The sequence below is a fragment of the Anabrus simplex genome, chromosome 1, assembly GCF_040414725.1.
Source record: "Anabrus simplex isolate iqAnaSimp1 chromosome 1, ASM4041472v1, whole genome shotgun sequence".
NCBI classification, from domain to species: domain Eukaryota; kingdom Metazoa; phylum Arthropoda; class Insecta; order Orthoptera; family Tettigoniidae; genus Anabrus; species Anabrus simplex.
The window spans coordinates 1,465,989,911-1,466,013,356 of record NC_090265.1 but is presented as its reverse complement, the minus strand read 5'-3'; the positions used below and the strand labels follow the sequence as shown (position 1 = coordinate 1,466,013,356).

Genomic DNA, 23,446 nt, shown 5'->3' with positions numbered 1-23,446 from the left:
TGCAAATGAAGTATTGTCCAAATTGGGCGCGGGAACCTAGGCATTCCTTGGATTGTACTAGAGGTCTCTGTAATCCTACGCCTGAAGTCCAACCGTGTGTCTAATAATGTATGAAATGCCACTGGAGAACATTTTCTTATTTGGCGAAGGATTCCGAGCAGAATGAGTTGAAAAGTTGGACAATATGATTTCATCTCATGCTCACCGAGAACACTGCTCTAATTAAAGAAATTGAAGATTCCCGAGTTATATTTGTGCAGAGATTAAAGTATGTCAGATCTATTTAGTGCAAGCACTGCGGTTGAAACCTTGAAATTGAAAACTTAAAAATAAGACAGGTAAGTTTTCTTACTACTTCAACTGACAGAGTTCCTTTCAAGTATTTGTGGAGAACACCGATGAGTTATTGATTCTTATAAAGTTGTGTATTATTATTGGCTTTAACATGTTTGAAGATATTACTGGCAGTGATGATATCAGATGATCCCCTTCATTATGAAGTTTAAATTTTATACACACGTGCACATTTCTAACAAGAGCTTTAGGTCACATTAAATAGTAAGTTAATCATACTAAAAGCAAAACAAAGTCACCTCCGTACAGGCCATGAAGGCCCTTGGAGGAGTGGAAGGTAAAGGCGTCCACCATTGTTAACCCCGGCACGTGATGGGGTAGAGTGGTTAGCTCTACGCCCGGCCGCCTTTGCCCCCAGGAATTAAACTGGTACTCATTTTTTTGTGTAGGCTGAGTGAACCTCAGGGCCGTATGCCCCTCCGGAAGTGAAAATCTCGTTTCTTAAATTTTAAGACTTCCTGACGGGGATTCGAACCCACGTCTTTCCGGGTGAACCGAGCACGCCTTTACCGCCTCGGCCAGGCAGCCCTTAAGTTAATCATAATACGATTTCCATAATACTGATATTAAGTGGGGAAAAATAAAAGTTTGCAGTGGTGACAAATACCAAATTTTCAAAATAAGGTGGTACTCAAACAAATATAATATACGCTACAGAATAGATGGTCCATCAAAACATGATGAAGGGTTGGTTATATTATTTTACGTATTCATTTGTTGGGAATATACGTACATTTACAAGTTATCAGTAATAAACAGTTTCAAAATAAACATCGTAACCACGGGAAATAGTATTTTATGGGGATCATTTTTGACAATCAAGTAGAATACACATCGACGGCTTACTTCTAAAACCTCGTATCTCGCAATGCTTTTTCTATCCATTATTTCCCTTAAGACTGGTCACGCCTCCGAGCCATATATTGATATGCAGCCCATCAGAACAATTTTCGTTGTATTCACTTTCCTGTGCTGATGTGTAAAGGAAATTGAACTTTAAATGCATTATAGTGTAGGAGTGCGTAAATACGTGATGAAAACAACATCCCTACTGTACAGTATGATAAGGTCCATTTTCCTTTACACAACAGCATTGGAAATTGGTCACAATGAAGATTGTTCTGATGGACTGCATATCCATGTGTGGTCGGGAGGCGTGGCCAGCCTTAAGGAAAATAATGCGTAGGAAGTGCATCGGGACATACGAGGTTTTAGAAGTAAACCGACGATATGTCGATTATCTACATTTAGAGTTTTATACACTCATGTAATCATTTTTTGTCACATGACGAGTGAAACATTTAGCTGAATACCGCTGTCTTATCTGTCAATTGATGGGATGGGACTTTCACATTGTGGTCGTTTTATCAAACTAACGATCACGTTCTTTGGTGCAGTGATTTTTTAAGACTGATTTCGTGAGGCACTCCACAGTCTTCAGCTCAGTTCATCCTAGAATATATCACCTAACGAGAAAATATCCTCCAGAGTCATTTCAAACGGACAAAAATGTTTCTGTGTAATAAACCTGAGATGGAGGACTGGATTTTTTCAATTCCATTTTGTTCCGTGGAAACAAAATTCACTTTATATTAATGAAAAAAAGTACGTAACTTCACTTATTGGTACGGTCGTCAACATCTGCGTCTGTTGAGAATAATTAAATCATCGAAGGAGCGAACGAACTACAATCTTCGACACTATAATAGGCATACCTCGATGATAGTGTGACAGCAATGTTGATAGTAGTTCACAAGTACACGTATATCACACACGCTTGTAAAAACATCTACTGGTCCGTACTATTCTAGCTTCCTTCTGTCGATGATGACGATGTAACTTAGGCACTGGGGGTGATATGTTGCTGCCGCGGGCTCATCTGCAGGCAAGAGCTGCTACCAGCCACACCGCCGCTAGCCATAGCCCGAGAAGCGGCGTCCCGTCTGACCCACTGCCGTGATGCAGCTCCGCCAAGCTTTCTCCTGAAACAAAGGTTGACACTCAAACTATTTGTTTAAAGATAGCAAATATAATACAGGATCTATATGTTAAATTCAAGTGATTTATCGTACGTGTATATTATAATCAAACAGAAGAAGTAGGGATATGGACAAAGAATAACGGTAAAGCTTTCGTAATGATTTGGGTACGTACGTGTAATACTTCGGTACATATTTTCTATATCTCGTGAAGTAATTCAAACAAAAATATTTGCATTTGAATTACTGACCATTTTTCTTACATTACAGTACATTCTTCTTTCAGCCACACACCCTAGTTTTTGTTAAACATAGTTTCTGTACTCTTGGGATTTATAAATTCTCTAATTATTCTCAAATATAAGCTTTGAAGAAACAAAACCTCGTATCTTGCAATGTTCTTCCTATCCATTATTTTCCTTAAGACTGATCACGTCTTCCAGCTACAAATGTATATATAGGCCCTAGTCCATCAGAACTATGATACAGGTATATATGTGACGTATTTACGCACTTCTACAGTATACTGTACTCAAGATTCATAATTTAATAGTGAAGAGTAATAGCAAGGAGTGTGGCAGCACGAGTGTTAAAGTTATGACAAGAGAAAAGAGTCAAATTATTAAGAATAAAATGTACTAAGGCGAGTGGGTATGCAGAAGTCTGTGTTTTAATGCATCTAAGTGATATTTTCGTCAAATTAATATTTTTCAGGCAGTGAAGTTCTTGACATTAAAGAGTTATACACACATAATAGTTACAGTTAAAACATTTATTAATTAAGTATAACAAAGTTAGACATTCAAGTATTTGAACATGGCGCCATAATGAACATATCAGAACTAGCCATAATATTTCAAAACCGGTCACGTTAAGAATTTATGGTAGAATGAGTTCTTAGTTCAAAGAAGTTACAGGGGCTTCACAAAGCGTAAAATATTTCACGCTTGTAGTTCGTAGTATACAGAGGTACTTCCTGAAAGGTCTAAGATAGCAGGGAGGGGTTCAGTTGTGTTCAAATACAGCAAACAGTTTGGCCCAGGCCAACTACGTGATCTCCAAAGGGGACTATGCAGAAAGCCTGAAAAAACAAACAAGTATTATTCTTATTGCACATCTATCACCTAAGAGCTAGGAAAGAGGTACTTTATTAAGAAATGAAAACTGGCAATTCCAAGACTAAAGGCATATTACTAGGGAAGAAACCTAAGAATATTCAACGTCAAATCTGGAATAAAAATCTGGAAAAGTGGGTAATTTCAAAACAATAGTATGCATACCCTCCCCGGACGGTAGTATACGAAATGAAATGGAAATAATGTGAATCAAAGTGAACCGCTGGCCTAGTAGCCAACTAAAACAACAACAACGTAATCAAGCTAAAATCCACGAAAGGTAGTAGATACATAAATTTGCGCCGTGGCAGTAGTAGAAGGAAATGCCAGCAGCCGATGGATTCCTCCGAAACAAATGTAGAACCCGTTTGAAGTTGAACCTGAAGTCAAACATAAATACCAGAGGATTCAATCTACTAAACTGGCATACTAAACACGAAAAGGGTATGAGAAAAACATGGAGTTTATTAATTGCTATTAAAAGGTAAAATACTTAAACAGCTTTAAAATGAAGACAGGTAAAAGTAAAGTGTAATACTCGCAACGTACTTTTGTACAGTATAAAAACGGAGTTGGCTTAAACAAGTTCTAGTAACAAGCATTTAAAACTGAATCCGTTTATGAATCAAAAGAAGAAAATAAATCTCCGTCTCACTGTATCAGTAACTCCCCCACCATACGGGGTTTAATATAATAAGTTGAATTACTAAAAGTTCATGTAAACGTTTTTGTAAATTTACAAAGAAAATTCACCCACGTGTCGAAAAGAAAAAAGAAAAAAAAGGTCACTAAATCCCTAGACGAAGGCAAAGGTGCGAAAGGGGAAACCTGACGTAACAGAGACCAAGCCATTACCGTCATCAACACTTTCCGTCCTCAACGCCACCATAACACACCTCACCGCGCAATACTTCCCTAAGCAAACTAGTTTCGAAAGGCACGAAACCACTCTTGTATAAAAGGTGCTTTAGGAAGAATCATATACATGGGCCTCGGACAGCTCCAGTACAATTTTTTTCGACGGAAAGGAAAACTTACCATCTTAGACAAACACGCAAACATACCTACAGATAAACAAATTATAATCGAGTGCCAAGGGCTGACGAGGCAAATAAAATACGAGCTAAAAGGAATTGCAATTTTTATAGATAAACACAGGAACCAAATCAGCTCGTGATAAAGTAAGGCAGGGGAGATGTATATGACGATAATTGATAAACGTACGAACGCATTTCGTCCGGGACAGTCTTAATCAGCGTATAAGATAACTGGTCACCTAAGTGCCGTACTACTTCGTTCCCAGCACCCCAGGAAAAGGAAACACTCAATTTCAGGCAGGGATAATCCAGAATTACACCATTTTGTTGCTGAATTGGTAAAAGGGACAGGGAGCCCTTTCCACCATCTCACTTGTTTGATATACCCCGTGCATTTAACACGTACGTCCGTGTTCAGGAAAACTTCTCTTTGAGGAAGTGTTTTGGTGTATAAATCAACAGTGAGGTGTACAAATTAAAAGGGCTTAGGGTAGCGAAATGTGGGAAATGGATTTTTGATAAACTTTCCAGGATATCGAACCGAGTCACAAATGAAAGCGGTAAGCATGATTAATGCGGTACGAAGAATCTGATGTAAGACTGGATAAATTGTGTTAGAACGTATTTAAGACACTCGTAAAACCGAATGCAGAACAGTGTGGTGTTAAAGCATATGTGAATGGTGATTTCCTGAACCAAGGATAATTTCGTGTTGATGTTCCCAATAAACTATATTTGGATACGCGTACAACCCATATCCATGAATAATCGAAGGACCAGCAAGATGCTGAACCAGGATCCATGAAGTTCGACGCTAGTGAAATGCAGAGTTAAACCCACACCTCTGGACTCCAGAGAGCTCGAGCGGAAACGGAAGGATGACTAGTAAATGGCTGTGTACATAATGTATTTATTACCACATGATTATGCCACGTGAATTTCCTTATTTCTGTAAATAAAAAATTACAGTAGTTTTAATGATGCATGAAGAATAGTCCAGTTATATATATATTTAATTCAATGTATATGTGCATGAAGATTTGTTTGAATAAGATCATTTTATTTTTAGCTTCAGATTTTACATACTTTTGTGATTATGTCACACGTATTTTTATTAGTGAATGCCCGTAGTTTTTGGGAAATATTTAAATGTCATAGTGTTCATTCAGTGCCATTTGCTACAACATATTTGTTTTATTGTGAATTGAGGATTAAAATTGGCATTCAAGTCATAAGTTTAATTTGCATGTGCATGGTATCGTAAGATAACGTCAGAATTTGAAGAGCAGCAGAATGTAATGAGGATCGAACCGTATACTAAAATGTAGCTAGATTAGAGATGCAGATTTTAAATGAATTCATAAATTAAATAAATTGCTGAGAGTTGAGAAGAGAGTAACATTGTCCTAAGAACTTAGAAGAAGCTTTGAAGTACGTATTTTAATTGCCAATTATTTGGCAGTGAATTTTTGTGTCAAAGCATAGAGCAAAATGTAACATAAAGATACAGCAGGTTTTGTTAGCTGGAACTCTGAGCTGGAAAGATTGAACATCCGCCATGAAACGCAATACGAGATATAATGCCTCAGTCATCAAAGTGCATTAACGGGCAAAATGTGAGATTATATAGGCGACGATAATATGAAAGCCTTTGCTGGTGGGACCTAGTGTTTACAGTGCACTATGTCTTCTGGTATGGGCTAGAGCAATTTTGTTACTTTCATTGATCTGTCTCAGCTTTATCCTTGGCTTTGACAAAATGAAGGTGACTGAGGTATGAGTGATGCTAGTAATGCCATTCCTTCTGCAGCCAGTCTCTGCTATGAATGGTGTGACAATATTGCTCACTAGCGAATGTACCCGTGCTTCGCTACGGTATTCTACATTGTATTCGAATATCGAAGTAAATAGTGTACATGCAGTAAATAAGATTGTTTTAAAATTGCATGTCTCTTAGCGTTATCTGAGAAAGAGCATGGGGAGGTCCCCGTACGTTGTTTCCAATGTAAAGTGTTTGTTACGGAATTGTGATATAACGGCAGGCTCACTTGCCTACTGCCATTCACAATCAAGTTGAGAAGTTTATATTATAATTGCAGGCCCCATTGCCTACTACGCGGACAGAATCGATTTGGGGAGTTTTCGTTAAAATGGCAGCCCCCTTTCCTACTTCCAGACAGATTACAGTTGAGGAGTTTCTATTATAATGGTAAGCAATTACCCTACTATCACTCGAAATTGAGTTGCGCAGTTATCATTATAATGCCAGGCCCATTTTCCTACTGCCAGCCAGCTTACTGCCAGTCACACCAAGTAGGTGAGTTTCCATGAAAATAGCAGGCCACTATGCCTAATGCCAGTCACATTTTAGATGAGGACATTTCTTTATAATGGCGGGCACCCTTGCCTACTGCCAAACACAATCGGGTAGGGGAGTTTCAAACAAAACTGCATGCTCACTTGCCTTCTGCAAGTCAAATCGAGAAGTGAACTGTTCATTACAATTGTAGACCTTCCTTACTAATGACAGTTACACAGGAGTTGGAGAAGGAACCCTTTCCTACTGCCAGTCAAAGTCGGTGTGGGGAGTACTGATTACAATATCAGACCCACCTTTTCTCGATCGCTAAAAATCGACATCAGTGTATATATATAGATCGACATACAAAAGTATATGCGTGTTTACAATATTGAAGACCTTCATTTACAGATAAACTGCTACTAAACGTACGTCATATCGACAAAAGATCATACCATAAGACACGCCGGATTTAGTGGCCTAAATGGCTGGTCCTATGATATGTCATCTATCCTTGGGTCAGACTGAGTTAGAAACGTGGAACAGGGTAAAGGTTTTGTAAGATTATCTCACATTACATTACTTTTCGGATAATTATGTGACAGCTACATACATAGCATTTCGCTCACATATGCCTACTGGGTGGGACAATTTTCGTGAAGGGTATGATGATTCTGTATTTCATATAAGTAATTGGAAGTATGAATTATGCATGTGAAAATTCCAAATTGACTTAACATCGATTAATAGAGAAAAATCAAACGTAAAAGGGATACACATACGGCAAAAAGTCATAAGACCAAGGTTGTAGATCATTCCAAATTGAACGGAGATTGTGCAATCCGTTATGTGATAGGAATTTCCGAAGGTGTGCACCATCATTAAAATTGTCTGCATATTTCGATATTCTTCGGGGATAAAAAGTGAAAAATTTAATGATCTAGGATGTTTTCCGTTCGTTATAGGCTAAAACGTATAATTTTGTCAAATTTCAATTATCTTCTTTTTCTTCTGGCAGATTATGCCGCAATCTGGATTTTGGGCGAGGCGGGTAAAAATTAGGACTTTCTGGAAACTAAACCAAAAATTATGGATATGGTCATTATTACCCCTTAAACAGAAAGCTGTACGAAAATATCGCCAAAATAGTCAGTGTAGAGGCACACAGTCGTTACGATTTCATTTATATAGTTAAGGAATCTGCTCCATGTAAACCACCTTTTGGGCTATGTCCGCTGGACTTAACCTGCAAAACTGACCATTCAGGATATCTCCCTTATTAATCCTCCTGACGAAAAAATGCACATGAAAAGAAAGGTTTAGAGGTGGAATTCCATCACGTTTGTTCGATTTCCAGCCAGGTTGGTCTTGTTCTGTATATACTGTGGAAGAGTAAAATCACCATTTGTGTTCCCTATAAACCGCCAGTCGATTCCGGAACATGAAATATTATTTACGTGTAAAACCTACCTTTGGACAGGTGGATGCTAAATATAAATTTTGGTTCGAATGTCTTCAGTAGTTTTCAAGTTGTAAGGAATACGCTTTACACGCACCCGCTCGTGAGTCAAGTCCGATGGGACTTGTACAGAAAAACGGTCCGTTAATGATATCTCCCTTATTAACCCTCGTATCGAAATGATGCACATGAGAAAAAAGATTTAGAAATTAATTTCTACCAAGGTAGGTAGATTTCCATTAAGTTTGGTTTTGTATATTTTGTGGAAGTGCAAAATCACTGTTTCGGTTTCGTATAAACCCCTAGTCAGTTCAGGGATTTAGAAACAATATTTGCCCTAAAACCTATCAAGGACAGGTGTATTCTAAATATGAGTCTTGGTGGAAATACATCCAGTAGTTTGTAGCACTCGCGTACATACGGCGTAATTAAGGAAGAAAATAATACAGTTAAGAAAGTTGAAAGTAATAGAAAATGGGTTATAACTGAGGACAGCCAGATAACGACAAATATGTAAATGCCAAGTGAATATATTGGAATATCAAATGCCTCTCTATAAATTATGCTAGTGCGAGTTATGGATATAATAAAGCGGTAACAGAGGACAAATTTAGGTCCAGTGATTCTTAGGTAAACAAATAATAAGAAGATGACTAATGGTGTTATTACTTAATCTATTCGAGGGCGGTTATAACATCCAACGATATTCCGCCAATATCCCGCAGATGGGCCGATTGACGCCTCTCTTGCCATCTACCCAAGGAACAACCAGGAATTTAAAAGCATGATGAGGAAAATGGCAATACGTTACTTCCCTACTGGCATGCAGTCAGAGAAGTTGCCATGGTAACCTGTAGGTTCGTTGTCGGTCTGTCGGTCACTCAATGGAGAGCATGATACCAGCAGAAAATTGTAAATTTCTCCGTCATGTGAAGAGTAAGGCAAATTATGAACATAACGAAATTTATTTATAATGCAGAGACGTTTCACGTACGTAAACGAAGTTTACAGAAAATCAATAGTATAAGAGAAAATGGAGGAAAGCCATTCTGGTTTTCCTATAAACACCCCGTGTATTCAATGATTTTAAAATGATATGCATATCGATACCTTCCCGGGATGAGTATACTCTAAATATGAAGTTTGGCCGAGATCTATCCAGCCGTTTCGACGTGATGGTGGAAAAATCATTCTGGTTTTCCTATAAACCCCCCGTCTATTCAAAGATTTTAAAATGGCATGCATATCGAAACCTTTCTCGGGATGAGTATACTCTAAATATGAAGTTTGGCTGAGATCTATCCTGCCGTTTCGACGTGATGGTTGAAAAACCATTATGGTTTTCCTATAAATCCCCCGTCTATTCAAATATTTTAAAATGATATGCATATCTAAACCTTCCCCGGGATGAGTATACTCTAAATATGAAGTTTGGTTGAGATCTATCCAGCCGTTTCGATGTGATGGTGGAAAAACCATTCTGGTTTTCCTATAAACACCCCATGTATTCAAATATTTTAAAATGATATGCATATAGAAACCTTCCCCGGGATGAGTATACCCTAAATATGAAGTTTGGTTGAGATCTATCCAGCCGTTTCGACGTGATGGTGGAACAGACAAACAAACAAACAGACAGACAAACAGACAAACAGACAAACAAACAGACACGAAACGTAAAAAACACAGATTCGGTCTTGAGTTGACCTAAAACGGATAAATATCTGAAAAATTGGCAAAACAAAAGAAATTACAGACAGCGGACCCCCTACAATTTTATTTATATAGATAGGGTCAGTTGGTGCATGCATTTCAGTGGGCTTGGCAGAGTGATACGTAATAGCAGCTTCTGGCTCGATGAGGAAAGCAACGGGAAACTACCTCACTCCTCATTTCCCTAGTACGCCTCTTCAGTGATGCCTAGGCCATCTATGACAGCTGATGGCGGAACTGTTGAGGATCCAACCAGCCTTCGGGCTGAGGACTAAACATACATACATACAATATGAAAGCCGTGATGGGAGATTAAAGATGTATTTTAGAATGAAGTATGTGAACCAAAGTTGCTAACGGAGAGGTTTGAAGATGTGCGTTGACTACCTTACTTGATGAACGATATATTTCGTGTGATAGGGACACGCCTACAAGAGGGTCGCGGAATGGGGCGCGAGAGAGATTTTTTTTTTCTGTGAGGCGACATTTTTGACATTGGGGCCCGTTTCCAAGACATGCAATTTATGTATTTAAGTGATTCATTAAGAAGGTTTTTTTTTATTTAAACTACTTTGATCGGAGACAGGGTCTATGACCTAAGGTAATGCAGCCATTTTTGCTTGAATAGGCTGCTTAGGGTTTTTCAGCGCCTATCTGCGGAGTCCAGTGATAACTTGTTTGAACCTCATGTATCCACATGTGGTATTTCTCTTAACACTGTCGAGTTCCGTGTTCATTTGGTTTTATTGTATTATATTTTTGTTTGAATGTGCAGGGTGCATTTTTATGTTGATTGTCAACTCTGGTTTTTAACCCTGTGGTTGATTGTTTGCGTCCTGGATTTGATTTCGAACCAGAGAGAATTTTTAGTTGAAATTGTCTGTATGTTGTTTAGTTGGTGTTATTTTAAATACAGTATATATTTTTAATTGGTTAGGTCAGTATGTTATGTTCCACTCAGACTCGCATAATAACAGTATACTATGGTTCAAGTGTTTATGAAACCATTAAATTCGGTGTATCGCGCATGGTCAGAGCAGTAAACCTTATATGTATTGTACTTAGTCTTGATCTAGGTCATTAAAAAGTATAGAAACAACGCACAATTTCCTTAAATGAAAAATTAAATGGATTTTTCATTAGCAAGAAGTACCTTTGTGCGAATTGTCCAGTGGACATGCTTATTTGTATATTCATCCCCTTTACTGCAGAATTTTCTTGTTTCATTTCTCACCATAACCAAGAGTTAATAAACCCTTTGTATTTAAAATGACATAATATTTAATTCCTTTTGTAGTTAAATGACACCTGTCTGTCCTTCCCTGTATATTTTTATATACGCTCACTAGATTAAAATTCAGATTATGACCCTGTATATACCATTGCCGGATAACTAAAGGGGTATTATTAGGTGTAATACACACCCAAAGTCTGGTAATTCGTGGTAGGTTTCACATGAACGCGTTTTAAAACGGGAAACGATTTGCCCTCTAGCGGTCGCAAATATTATAAGAGAAGGCATACTGCTACGTCAGAAGAAGTTAGTACAGGAAGCGGGTACACACAGAAACTCCCAAGAATACGAGCCTAGAATGAGCAAAATATGTGCAGTGAGGTGCAGCTCGAAAGCTAATGCAGTGAGTTCGCAGTTGCACTCACTGGTATTCTGTATGAAAGAAGTAAGAACTATATTTAAACTGGTCCGTATTCAAGCCAACCTTGCTGCAAGAGAGTGAATCAGTGTGAACACCTATCCTTAAGTTAGAAATAACAGGTATGAAAATAGCGAGAATGATTTCTGGTACAAACAGGTGGGAACAATGATAGAAGGGTACTCGAAATGAGGAGATAAAAGTAAAAGGTACAGTAAATATGTTATCCTCGTGGAGAGTTCAAATAAAAGTTACGGCCATCTACGAAAATCTGTTTATTTTAATAGCCATCTAAATGAAGAAGCATATGTCACTACCCAACGAAATTTTAATTGTCTATTCCTCATCTTATCAATTTTCGTGAAGTACGATATCATTGTTAAGCTCAAATTTTAACATTTTGCTTTCAAATACTAAGGAAAGTTGATTTATTGAATTAAATTAAATTAGTTATTTTATGACAATTCAAATTTATTATTGCTCTAAAATGCATTTTTATTGTAAGATACAAACCTTCAACCTATTACCCTTTCCAGATTTATGATACTGGTGAATTATTGATACCATGAAGTAATTTTCGTTTACCGACCGAATATTATATATTTTACTTGTGATATATTTTCTATAATTTGTAGTTCTAGTGCTTATTTATAGATACATTGAATGGTAAACCAAGCCCAGTCGTAAAATATTTTCCTGTAATTTCACGCAGAACATCACCCTTATGCGTACTCGAATATTCCTTTATAATACTGGTTCCTCTGGCTGGGACCTGAAATTAAGTTGCCTCCTTATGTAACATGCATTCTTTATATTTTAGTCACAGCATAATGTTAGACTAGCCGCATGACTTAGCAACATCACTTTTTTGTTATATATCATAATTAGATATTTATTATATAGTTAATTACGTTATTTCTTTTTAGGTACATGTTATTGTATGGTTTCCATTTCAGATATTGCATAAGTTGTATTTATTCATAAATTAGTTTGGACAGACTGAGGAATATAACACATACATATACGTGAAAAAAAGAAAGAAATAGCTGCTGAACGGTACCAAGGTTGCCACGTTCAATAAGCATATACTACAGCAGATTTAAAACACTACTTTAGCCTACTTTTCAAACCTCAGCACAGAGAAAAAGGAAAAAAAAACACATGTCTTTCCAAACTATGAATTTCTCTCGCGAAATGGGAATGCTCCATATTCATTCGTAAACAAATGGTTTTAAGAACACTGCCTCTTACTACAGCATTAACATTGTAGGCCTAGAAAAGAGGAATGGCGTTCGATAAGTAAATAACAGTAAAGCTGTTACGCATCTTTGCAGAACAACGGTAATATGCACGTTTTTATATAGCTCAAAGTTTCCTTAACTCGAAGTTATATCTGCCTCCCGATGTGTTTTGAAATACTGAAGTTCGACTGTGTATATTAAATGCTATGCGTAACCGTGATGTTGAAAATATAGCCTGCATTTAAAACATTTTGTAAAATTTCACACTCGACATTGAAATGGATTTGGTTTTCTTTAATGACTTAATTTGTGTACATCGACTTTGCTATTGAGATAACGTGCTCGTCCGTGAACAATGTAGTGTTCATGATGCACATAAGATATAAGTCTCCTAATTGTTCTATAATTTGATATATATAATATATTTAGAAAATGCGTAATCTTCCGGTGATTTACAAAGCCAGGACTGATGTTTGCATTCATTATATGATTGTTCTTATATAGATTCAACACATGAGTTTCTGCAAGGTTTGTTGTTCCTTCACTCCTTATTTCTCAATGGATGTTCTCCTGGTATGAAACCAACAGTAACAATTAAAATCCTACTTCTTTTTAAATAAAATAGTTTCAGACTATAAAAAACAAACTGCAGTTGGCAAAACATTGAGGTTTAAGGGAGCTATCCTCAGATTTAATATGCAGTACGCACAATATATCAGCCAGTAGGACGTCCATGGCAAAATGTAGCATTCATCTTGGAACACCACGACTTTTCATCAGCAGCAATATTTACTTAGGAAGTAGCATATGCAGTCAAAAATTGAGATCCAATGACATTATCACACAACTGCCTAATTTTGGGAAGTGCATAACGGAAATCACATGCATGAATACTCAAGAAGTTTTTTTCATGGTTCCATATATTATAGACACATATGTTCATTCTCCATCCAAATTGAAAATCTAGATGTTCTGTCAAACGTGACATAACTGGGTGAAAAGATTCAGTTAAAGATTCACATAAGTCCGCTGTAGGCTCTTTTTGGTTTCATTGAACCTACGAATGCCTATTTCAGGGTTAGTGCCTATTTGGATTATAACTGCAAATTTAATACCTTTTGTCAATCGTTTGAAAGTGTCCGATTTTCTTCCATTGCATTATATTCTAACTGGTGTGGTCGACAGAATTATACAGAATCATTTTCTCGTTTCTCAATATCTGTTTACCCCACTAATAATAAGGAGAATTCCCTGAAATCACCAAAAATAGTGCTTGGAGAAGTTACTGCAGGACAAATAAGGAACAATTTGACCACGAAGATTTCCAACCCTCCCACCTCCTAAGATGATACGCGAGAACTAATCACTGTCGAACTATGTTGTACACATCCAAATTGCCTACCTTCTTCTCCTTGCAAAGTATCGTACATTTTGTTATGAGATCGTGTTGAGATCTACTTTGAGGAAGTGATAATGATTGTTGTTTGATGGGTCCTAACATATAGGTCATCGGCCGCTTTGAAGATATGTGTTTGGCAATGATTGAAGAATCTTCCAAATCCTATTGGCTGAAGCAGTGGATCACTAGGAGATCCCAACTTCATCAGTGATGGTCTTCTGCCAAGTTTCAAGTAAGAAGGTCCCTTTTATCTCTTTATAACTTAGGCCTATTCATTTATCTATTATGGCAAGTTGTTTTCTTGTAATGCGATATAATGTGGGCGATGGACGATAAGGATGTTGTCTGTATAACATAAGTCAAGAAAGGCACGTCCTGCCCGCCAGTTCGATCAGATTTTGCGTTCCTGAAGGCACCTTCAGTAAGCTGCCAGGAGGCACCACAGTGTTGGAGAGAAGTAGCATGCATGCCCCTTATGGTGTACATTAGGATTATGAAAGCATTTAAGAGAAGTATTGAGGAAATATATGGGAAGATAGTGGCTATCAGGGAAATGATTGGAAGATTCTTGCACCGAAATTCACTGAGGCCTTCAGTTCATAGGGTCCCGGGTTCGATTGCGGGCCGGGTCTGGGAATTTAATCGCGACTGATCCTGGATGCCTGTGTTCGTCCCAACACTTACCTTTTCAAATTGAGACAATATATCATCCTATCTACCACTACAAAAACATGCAATAGTAATTACATCGCTCCATGTGGGGTTGGCATCAGGAAGGGCATCGAGCAGTAAAACAGGATCAAATCCACATATGTGGACCCGGAAGGTGCGGGAAAAGTGGCGGAAGAAGAAGTCATTGTGTGTACTATTCAATTATATTCTTTCATGCGTATATGGTTACCTATTTCACGCGATGGTGCCTATTTCAGATATTTTAGTGCATATATGCCTGCCTATCTTAACTGATTTTAGTGCCTATAAATCCTGAACTTACTCATTATTTAATATTTTAGAATTAAACATAAAAACATGTATAATTATCTTCATGAGCATAAAACTGTGATATATGAACATACCACCAGCCTTGACTTCTTTCACTGCTTAAACGCACTCATGCTACGATGCTCTGTTTCTTTCAACTTGCCCCACGTCACTTAGACAACGTTTTGGTCTTTCCCGATTTTGAAGGCGTAAGTCTCCTTTGCCCGGAGAATCACTAATTATTTTTCTTCCATAACGCTTCTATTTATTTAGCCGATACCTTTAGCCTCCGAAGACTGAAACCTCTTCTCCTTCCGCAATGAAGTCTAGAGGTGATTTCATAAACGTGCTTCTAACATGAAGACCTTTCACCAGACGTTTTGACCTCTAAATAAGTAAGTAATTAAGTAAGCTATTTAATTTACGTCGCACCGACACAAACAGGGGACAGGAAAGATAAAGTTGGAATTCAAGAGGACAAATTGGGGCAAATATTATTTTATAGGAAGGGGAGTTAGGGATTGAAATAACTTACCAAGGGAAATGTTCAATAATTTTCCAATTTCTTTGCGATCATTCAAAAAAGGCTAGGAAAACAACAGATAGGGAATCTGCCATCTGGGCGACTGCCCTAAATGCAGATCAGTAGTGATTGATTGATTAATTGATTAGAAAGGACTAGGAATTGGAAGGAAGCGTCCGTGGTCTTAATAAAGGTACAGCCCCAGCGTTTTCCTGGTGTGAAAATGGGAAACCACGGAAAACCATCTGCAGGACTGCCGACAGTGGGGTTCGGACCCACTATCTCCCGAAAACTGGATACTGGCCGCACTTAAGCGACTGCAGCTATCGAGCTCGGTAAGTAAGTAAGTAAGTAAGTAAGTAAGTAAGTAAGTAAGTAAGTAAGTAAGTAAGTAAGTAAGTAAGTAAGTAAGTAAGTAAGTAAGTAAGTAAGTAAGTAAGTAAGTAAGTAAGTAAGTAAGTAAGTAATAATAATAATAATAATACTAATAATAATAATAATAATAATAATAATAATAATTGCGCGTGGTCTCCGAAGAGTTCTGGTTCAGGTATTTTAAGTCTATTTTGTGCCTACTTTACTCTGCAAGATGGCAGGGTAAACGATAGTGCTACTACAATATCATTACTAGCTATTATTATTATTATTATTATTATTATCATTATTATTATTATTATTATTGTTGCAGTTTTATATATGTCTCACTGGGGTGGAATATTATTCTATTTATATTTTGATTTTGTTTAAATTGTGTTTTATCTAGTATTAATTAGCCTACTTCAGAATTAATTATTACTCTAATGTATAGTAATTGGTTTAGTGTAAGAGAAGAAAGACATTTATTTTTCTATCTATCTATCTATCTGTCCATCTTAGTCTACCTATGGCTGATTTTAAATTAATTTTGTTGGGTGAACACCAAATGTGTCAACAGAGATTTTTCTCTTGCCGACATGGTACGACATGGAGTATTGATTGGAATTATTAACGTCCTACAAAATTCCAGCTACCCTCTGCCAGGTTTGAACCCGCAATCTTGGGATTTGAAGGCCGACACTTCGCCCCTAATCCGCAGAGAGAGCTAACCTGTACCCAAGAAAAAAGATTCGTACTCAGCCGGCTTTGTGAAGCTCATGTTACTTTTCAGTTGACAAGTTTTCTCACTAACCCGCTGACAGTGGTAATGTGCCGGAGAAGATGTTAACACATTCTCACTCCTCTGCGGAGAGAACGACAACACATTTATCAGCTAAGCAGACCCAACTACCTTGAGCAGACCTACCAAGACGACAATACCTAACATCAAAATAAATTATATAACTCCGAAGATATCACTGATTTCAGTACAGACAGGTTTGGAATTATGTCCACTTTCTTCGTAAGAATGTATGCAATGCATAACACGTCAGGCGATAACTGATATTCAGGTTCGATGCTACAAAAGTTATAATAAAAGCGCAAAGCAAGTAGTGAAATTGCTTGATCTGTATTTGCCGGTCATAAAAGAGGAGTTACAAATTTAGTTTACTCGTTTCACACAGTACAGGAGGACTGAATTCAGTCCCGCGGCCTAGAGACAGTACGCTTATCCATTACACAGTGACCTCGGGTTCAATTGCCGGCAATGTGAGACATTTTTACGTTGATCTGAGGACTGGTTCAAAATCCACTCAGCCTGCGTGAGAACAACTGATTGTGAGTCCCGTTCTAGAAAACTAATAACAACGGCCGAGAGGAATCGTCGCACTGGCTATGTGCCACCTCGTAATTGCAGGTCTTCGAGCTAACCAGCAGTCGCATGGTAGGTCAAGGCCCATCATGGCTACAGCACTATAGAATTTGGTATTTTTATTATTAGAAGGCACTAGGTTTAGCTAAAATTGCCTTAACTGACAACACAAGTCAGCCGTATCATTTTATCAATTTTCATATATTTCCTCACGAAACATTGGTATAATTTCAAAAATTTTAAACACAATATGGCTTAGGATGTGCATCTTATTTCAAAATGTTGCTTCTAAGTTTCATTCCATGGCATCCTGTACACCATATAAAAGCAAACTAAATGCGGTGAAATAATTATAAGTATTTTACGAATTGCGTTGCTTTGTAATCCACAGTCACATCAGTGAGGAAGTTTTGACCGATAATATTTTTCTTCTGTGGTGATCATAACTTTAATTATTTGTTCCAAAACATGGATTAGCTTACTCCTGAAATGAGTATAGCAAAAGACCGGAAATGCCAAAATAGGAAACAGTATGCCAATGTCTATTTATGCAATATACGTGATAGTTTAGCGTTATGTCACTAGAAATATCTCTGAAATGAGTCCCATGCAGTTTGGTATTTAGTTTGGTATTTAGAGATCCAAGTAAGAACAAAACGAAGTGCTTCATTCCATCATATAGCCTACAGTACTATATTATACTGTATATTGTGTTTTATCTGCGCCGTATGTGCGATTTTCTACTGGCCTTTCCAAACAGTTCTCCAGCTATGGTTCCAGTTCATTAACGATTAGCACAGTTACCAGTTCTATTCTTCTTCGTCATCATGAACACGTACAGCTGTACGTACCTGGACCATGCTCTACGCTGACGAGTGATGACTGTCGTACCCCAGAGGGACGAAACTAAAAAGCAGGATAAGATAAAAAGGAAGCAATCTTGACAGAAGGGGAGCTGCAAATGTACATATTTGTTTCCACTTCCCAGAATACTTTAAAGATTTCCTAACCAAATTGGTGTATTGCATGTTATAAAAGTCACGAATCATGATATCCCCTTTTACCTTTATTAAGTAATGATTAAACCGTTTTCATTTATTTTTAATTCAAACTCTGTATATCCAAAATCACCTGGCAGAAAATGCTGTGGTTTACTAATAATTTTCCAGTTTTCTCTAGCTATGGATCAAGTTCATTAGCGATCAGCACAGTCACCAGTTCTATTCTTCATCGTAATCATGAACACGTACAGCTGTAGGTGCCCTGGACAATGCTCTTCGTTGACAGTATTGCCAAAACAAGTATAGCGGCCTGAAGTTGAGTTTCTGGTTAACAATTCAGATTTGTTTCCGAAAAGTTTTCATATTAAATTACTTTATCTCAAAAACCACTAAGTTTGTAATATTCAAAGGTTTAAATAAGTTATAAAACATTTAAGGGGGGGAGACCCAGCATAACGAAAAACATAGGTTAATATTCATTCGATTGTTAAATATGCTACAGTTGTTGTTGACAACTGTAGCACATATCCCAGTATTCGCATGTTTCCTGGCAACCAGAAGCAACTTCAATAATGTCAGAATTTTAATTATTTTAATATTTTAAAATAAAATATTCAAAATTTCCCACCTTTTTAACAGTATATCGCTGTTTCCCTTATAAATTCCAAGTTTATAAGAATTTTCGTGCTTTTCCTTTTTTAAAGTGTGTATCAAACCTCCAGCTACGAAATGAACCTCAATCATTAACATAGACTGTGATTTGGAATTTTTGTCGCGTTTTTATTCGGAGCACCAGAAAATATTAATAGATTTTTAAATAAAAATGTTATATAAAATCGAATTTAAATCCTATTGATATGAATGAGGTACAGACTGTAGTACAACACTATTTGAGGAAACTCTGAAAAAATCGTAATTATCTGTGACTCAGTAAGAGAGTTATGAAGAAAACCGTGATATATTGTTAAAAAGGCGGGAAATTTTTAACATTTTTTTAACATGTTATAATTAGAATTTTGACATTATTGAAGTTGCTTCCGATTGCTCTTAAGGATGTCAATGTGCAGCATTTGTCAACAACGTTTGTAGCATATATAACAATCTAATGAATATTGGCCTATTTTCCCCGTGTTGAGCTAGGTCTCCCCCCCCCCCCCACCCCCTTAAGAAGATAAACTGAGCCAGAATAACAGTATAAACTCTCTTATTTCCAAAAAGTAATATTTTGAAATAAATATGTATTAGATTTGGGGACCATTCGAAAATGTATGTTGGGAAATAATGTTTGTAACAAAGTGTGTGATGGAAGTGTAAACTAGCAACCGTGGATGTAAAGTATGGATGGGTGGCCAGACAAAGTTATCTAGCAGCCGTGCAGGCTGTGTCTTATAGCTGGCGGTCAACAGTTAACTTATGGCACCGAGCAAGTTGGCCGTGCGGTTAAGCTTGCATCCAGAAGATGGTGAGTTCGAACCCCACTGTCGGCAACCCTAAAGATGGTATTCTGTGGTTTCACACCAGGCAAATGCTGATGCTGTACTTTTATTAAGGCCACAGCTGCTTCATTCCAAATCCTAGCCCCTTCCTATTCTACCGTCGCTATAAAACCTATCTCTGTCGGTGAAACGTAGAGCAAATTGAAACAACAGCTTATGGTAACCGTTGATAAATGGCCAAGACCGGTAGACATTTAATAGTAAGCGATGATTTGATTTTCCCATACGGAAATTTGATACCCTTACTGATTACTTAAAATGAAAATATTAAGATAGGGCAGTATCAAGGTCACGACCGCAATGTAAGGGGTAACATAGGTAGAATGAGTTAAGTATTGTCGAAATAAACTATTTCGTCAGTGTTTATATTATATTTCTCATTTATAACAATGCATACATCTTGAATACAGAGGAGATGTATAATTAGATATTAATTTTGTAATGTTTGAAGTAAAATTCGGTTATTATTGCTCATGTACTGCCTGCGTTTTCCTAACAACGAAGTCTTTATTTATTGCATATGATATTTTGATACATCGAGATTTAGTGCTGTGTTTATCGTGAAATATTATTTTTGGTCACACAGAGTGGGGCCTCAGAACGGGCCAAATCTGCTTCACATTTAAAAACAGTACGAGGAGCGATTTACTAAGTAAGCAGCAAACCGCAGAACAATGTCGGAATCAGTTTTATGTCAACGAAATGAGACAACAGGACGCCGAAGGACGCTCACTACAAACAAGAATCGTGTAGTACTACCCGTACATGTGTTAGAGATCCCAAAGTTTCGTCGCGTACGGCATATATGGCAAGCGAGCTGGAATTCGGATTGAGCGATAGATCTGTTAGGCGGATGTTTAAGGAGCTCAGCTGATTTGCATACCACATCAAGTTGCTCAGCCAATAACAGAAAGGGATGACTGACTTCGATTACAGTATTGCAGCCGAGTGTTGCCTATAATGTATGAGGATTCTGATTTCATATTTACCTTAATTGCTACATCAATCGACAAAAAATATTAATGTCGTTTCACAGAAACCACTACACAATGCGCTGCCTACGATTCGGTACGCAGTGTGCGGTTCTTTGAATCATGCGGCCTGGTTTTGTCGAGAATGCTGCAGAGAATCCAGGAGCAGTGATCAGGTAGTGAACACAGACCTCATTTTTACCTCTTTCGTTTGAGATTTTCGTCTTTTCTTTGTCGCACCAGAAACTTACCACTCCAACGACCAAGGATGCAGCAAGAACGAGCTACAGCTCACACCGCAGGAGAGTCATTTGCTCTTCTGCAACAACACAATGAGGTTACCTAATTTACCGTGGAACTTCGTTCCAGTAGCCTCACTGCTCACAGAATCGCATAGCTAGACCAGATGTCTACAAATGGTGCATGCTGAAAGGATCAGTTTTTATGACAGATGACCTACCTACAAATACTTCCAAAAGAAAATATGACGTCATACTTAATGTCCTTAGAGCAAAGTACATTCAGGAACATGTCCAATAAACTTTATATACGTTACAAGAAATGTGTGCCACGTGATGGTATCAACTTGTATTCCACAATACTTGTATTGTAAAGGTGGAATTATAAATTCAAATTTTCACAAGTTGATACTTTGACAATACGGGCTCTAATATGAAGTTTATAACGTGCAACGTAATAGTACACATTTTGATCACATACTGTACCATCGTAAGTAAATAAAATCCCAGTGTCGCTGGTTTTGTTGCATACGATATATATGGCAAGAGATCGGCAGGAATATTACGGACGCAAGTGAAACCCATATTTGTATCAGGTAGATTAGTAGGAGCTTCAATGGGTTCAGTGGAGCATCTTCCTTATCACGGGAATGATCTACATCCACATCCGTCAGTTCCAATTCATTTTCTACCACTAGGGCAATAGATGTGCTCGATTGGGGCTCGAGCAGCGCGGAAGTTGCTTCACGACACTCGGCATTATAAATTTTGGACGTTGTGGAATACTGAAAAGCCGCTATGTCCTCAGAAATTCATTTTGGATACATTTGAAACAAAACACTGGCGGAAAAAAGTCCAAGCACCATGAAATATAGAATGTACTGTAGAATACGGAAATTTTGGCAGTATATTTGTCGAAGTGACATATGTAATTGATTCAAGGTACAATATCCGCGCGAGGAAAGCCATCGGAAGTATGCCATGCTGCTCCATTCATAACCGGTGTTCTCGCCTGACTGTTGATTGCATAGTGTCGTACAGGTAACGAATGTCAGCTTTGTGATGGATTTCCACGCCTGTTGCACTTGGTCGGTCAATACAGGGACGGTTAATGCCAGTTGTGAATGTCGCTGGAGTTCTCGTCCAATGATGTCCCATACGTGCTCGATTGGAGACAGATCGGATGAGCGAGCAGGCCAAGGCAACATGTCAACACTCTGTAGAGCACATCGGGTTACAATAGCGGCATGAGGGCGTGAATTACTCTGTTAAAAATCACTCCCGGAAATGCTGTGGGACGTGAGGCATTGGGTCGGGGGATACAACTAGGGATAATGAACATTACCTCGCCCAGGCGGCCTCACCTGCTATGCTGAACAGGGGCCTTGCGGAGGGATGGGAAGGATAGACAAGGAAGAGGGAAGGAAGCGGCCGTGGCCTTAAGTTAGGTACCGTCCCGGCATTTTCCCGGAGGAGAACTACTTCGAGGATGGCTGAGGTGGGAATCGAACGCACCTCTACTCATTTGACCTCCCGTGGCTGAGTGGACCCCGTTCCATCCCTCGTACCACTTTTTCAAATTATGTGGCAGAGCCGGGAATGGAACCCGGGCCTCCGGAGGTGGCAGCTATTCACACCAACCACTACACCACAAAGGCGGATCACATTATATTTGTTTCCTTTTTATTTACACTAGTTCGCATGTACAACTTACAACGAAATGTCTTAACATTCACAGTACCTAGTGGTGAAGGAGTTATGTTATCTGTGCTGTAGCACGTTGGACTCAGTTCTGACCCGCTGGGTCGTCACGCAATATGCAGTATAGGTGGGATGAGTGTGCCGATATGTATCTCATATTGGGGAATGTCGATGTGTGGTTAACACTGCTGCACTTATGTATGTGGGAAGCTATCCAAGTTGGCGTCATCCAGAATTTTCCGCATTTCGGGAAAGGACTGTGAAGCAGCATTTCCCTCAACTTGACTTGATCACTGGATCATTGTCTAGTACTTTGCGTCCTACCTGCTGTGGCGTCAAGAAGGCCGCAAACCTTCTTTGTGCAGAAAGTTATGTGCCTTGTTCCTGGAAGTGCAGACGTGCTGCTACTCACATATAAATCTGTCAATGGGAGAAGCAGTTCGTTCCTTGTTCGACTCTTTTAGCGCGGGGCGTTGGACTCCACAACTTACTGATAGTCATAAACAGACGCCCACAGAAAAATGCAGACGCTTGTACTGGAATGGAGAGTCGTAAGG

At 38.2% G+C, this 23,446-nt stretch overlaps 1 protein-coding gene across 1 annotated transcript in view; it reads right to left on the bottom strand.

Moving 5' to 3' along the window:
- Nucleotides 1–2,212: 2,212 nt before the first annotated feature.
- LOC136860967 (uncharacterized) overlaps nt 2,213–23,446 on the bottom strand; it is a 701,781-nt gene continuing 680,547 nt past the window's right edge. The window contains exon 6 of the mRNA XM_068226024.1: nt 2,213–2,333. Within this exon, the coding sequence (XP_068082125.1) occupies nt 2,230–2,333 (104 nt within the window). The 3' untranslated portion in view covers nt 2,213–2,229. The remainder of the gene's footprint in view (nt 2,334–23,446) is intronic.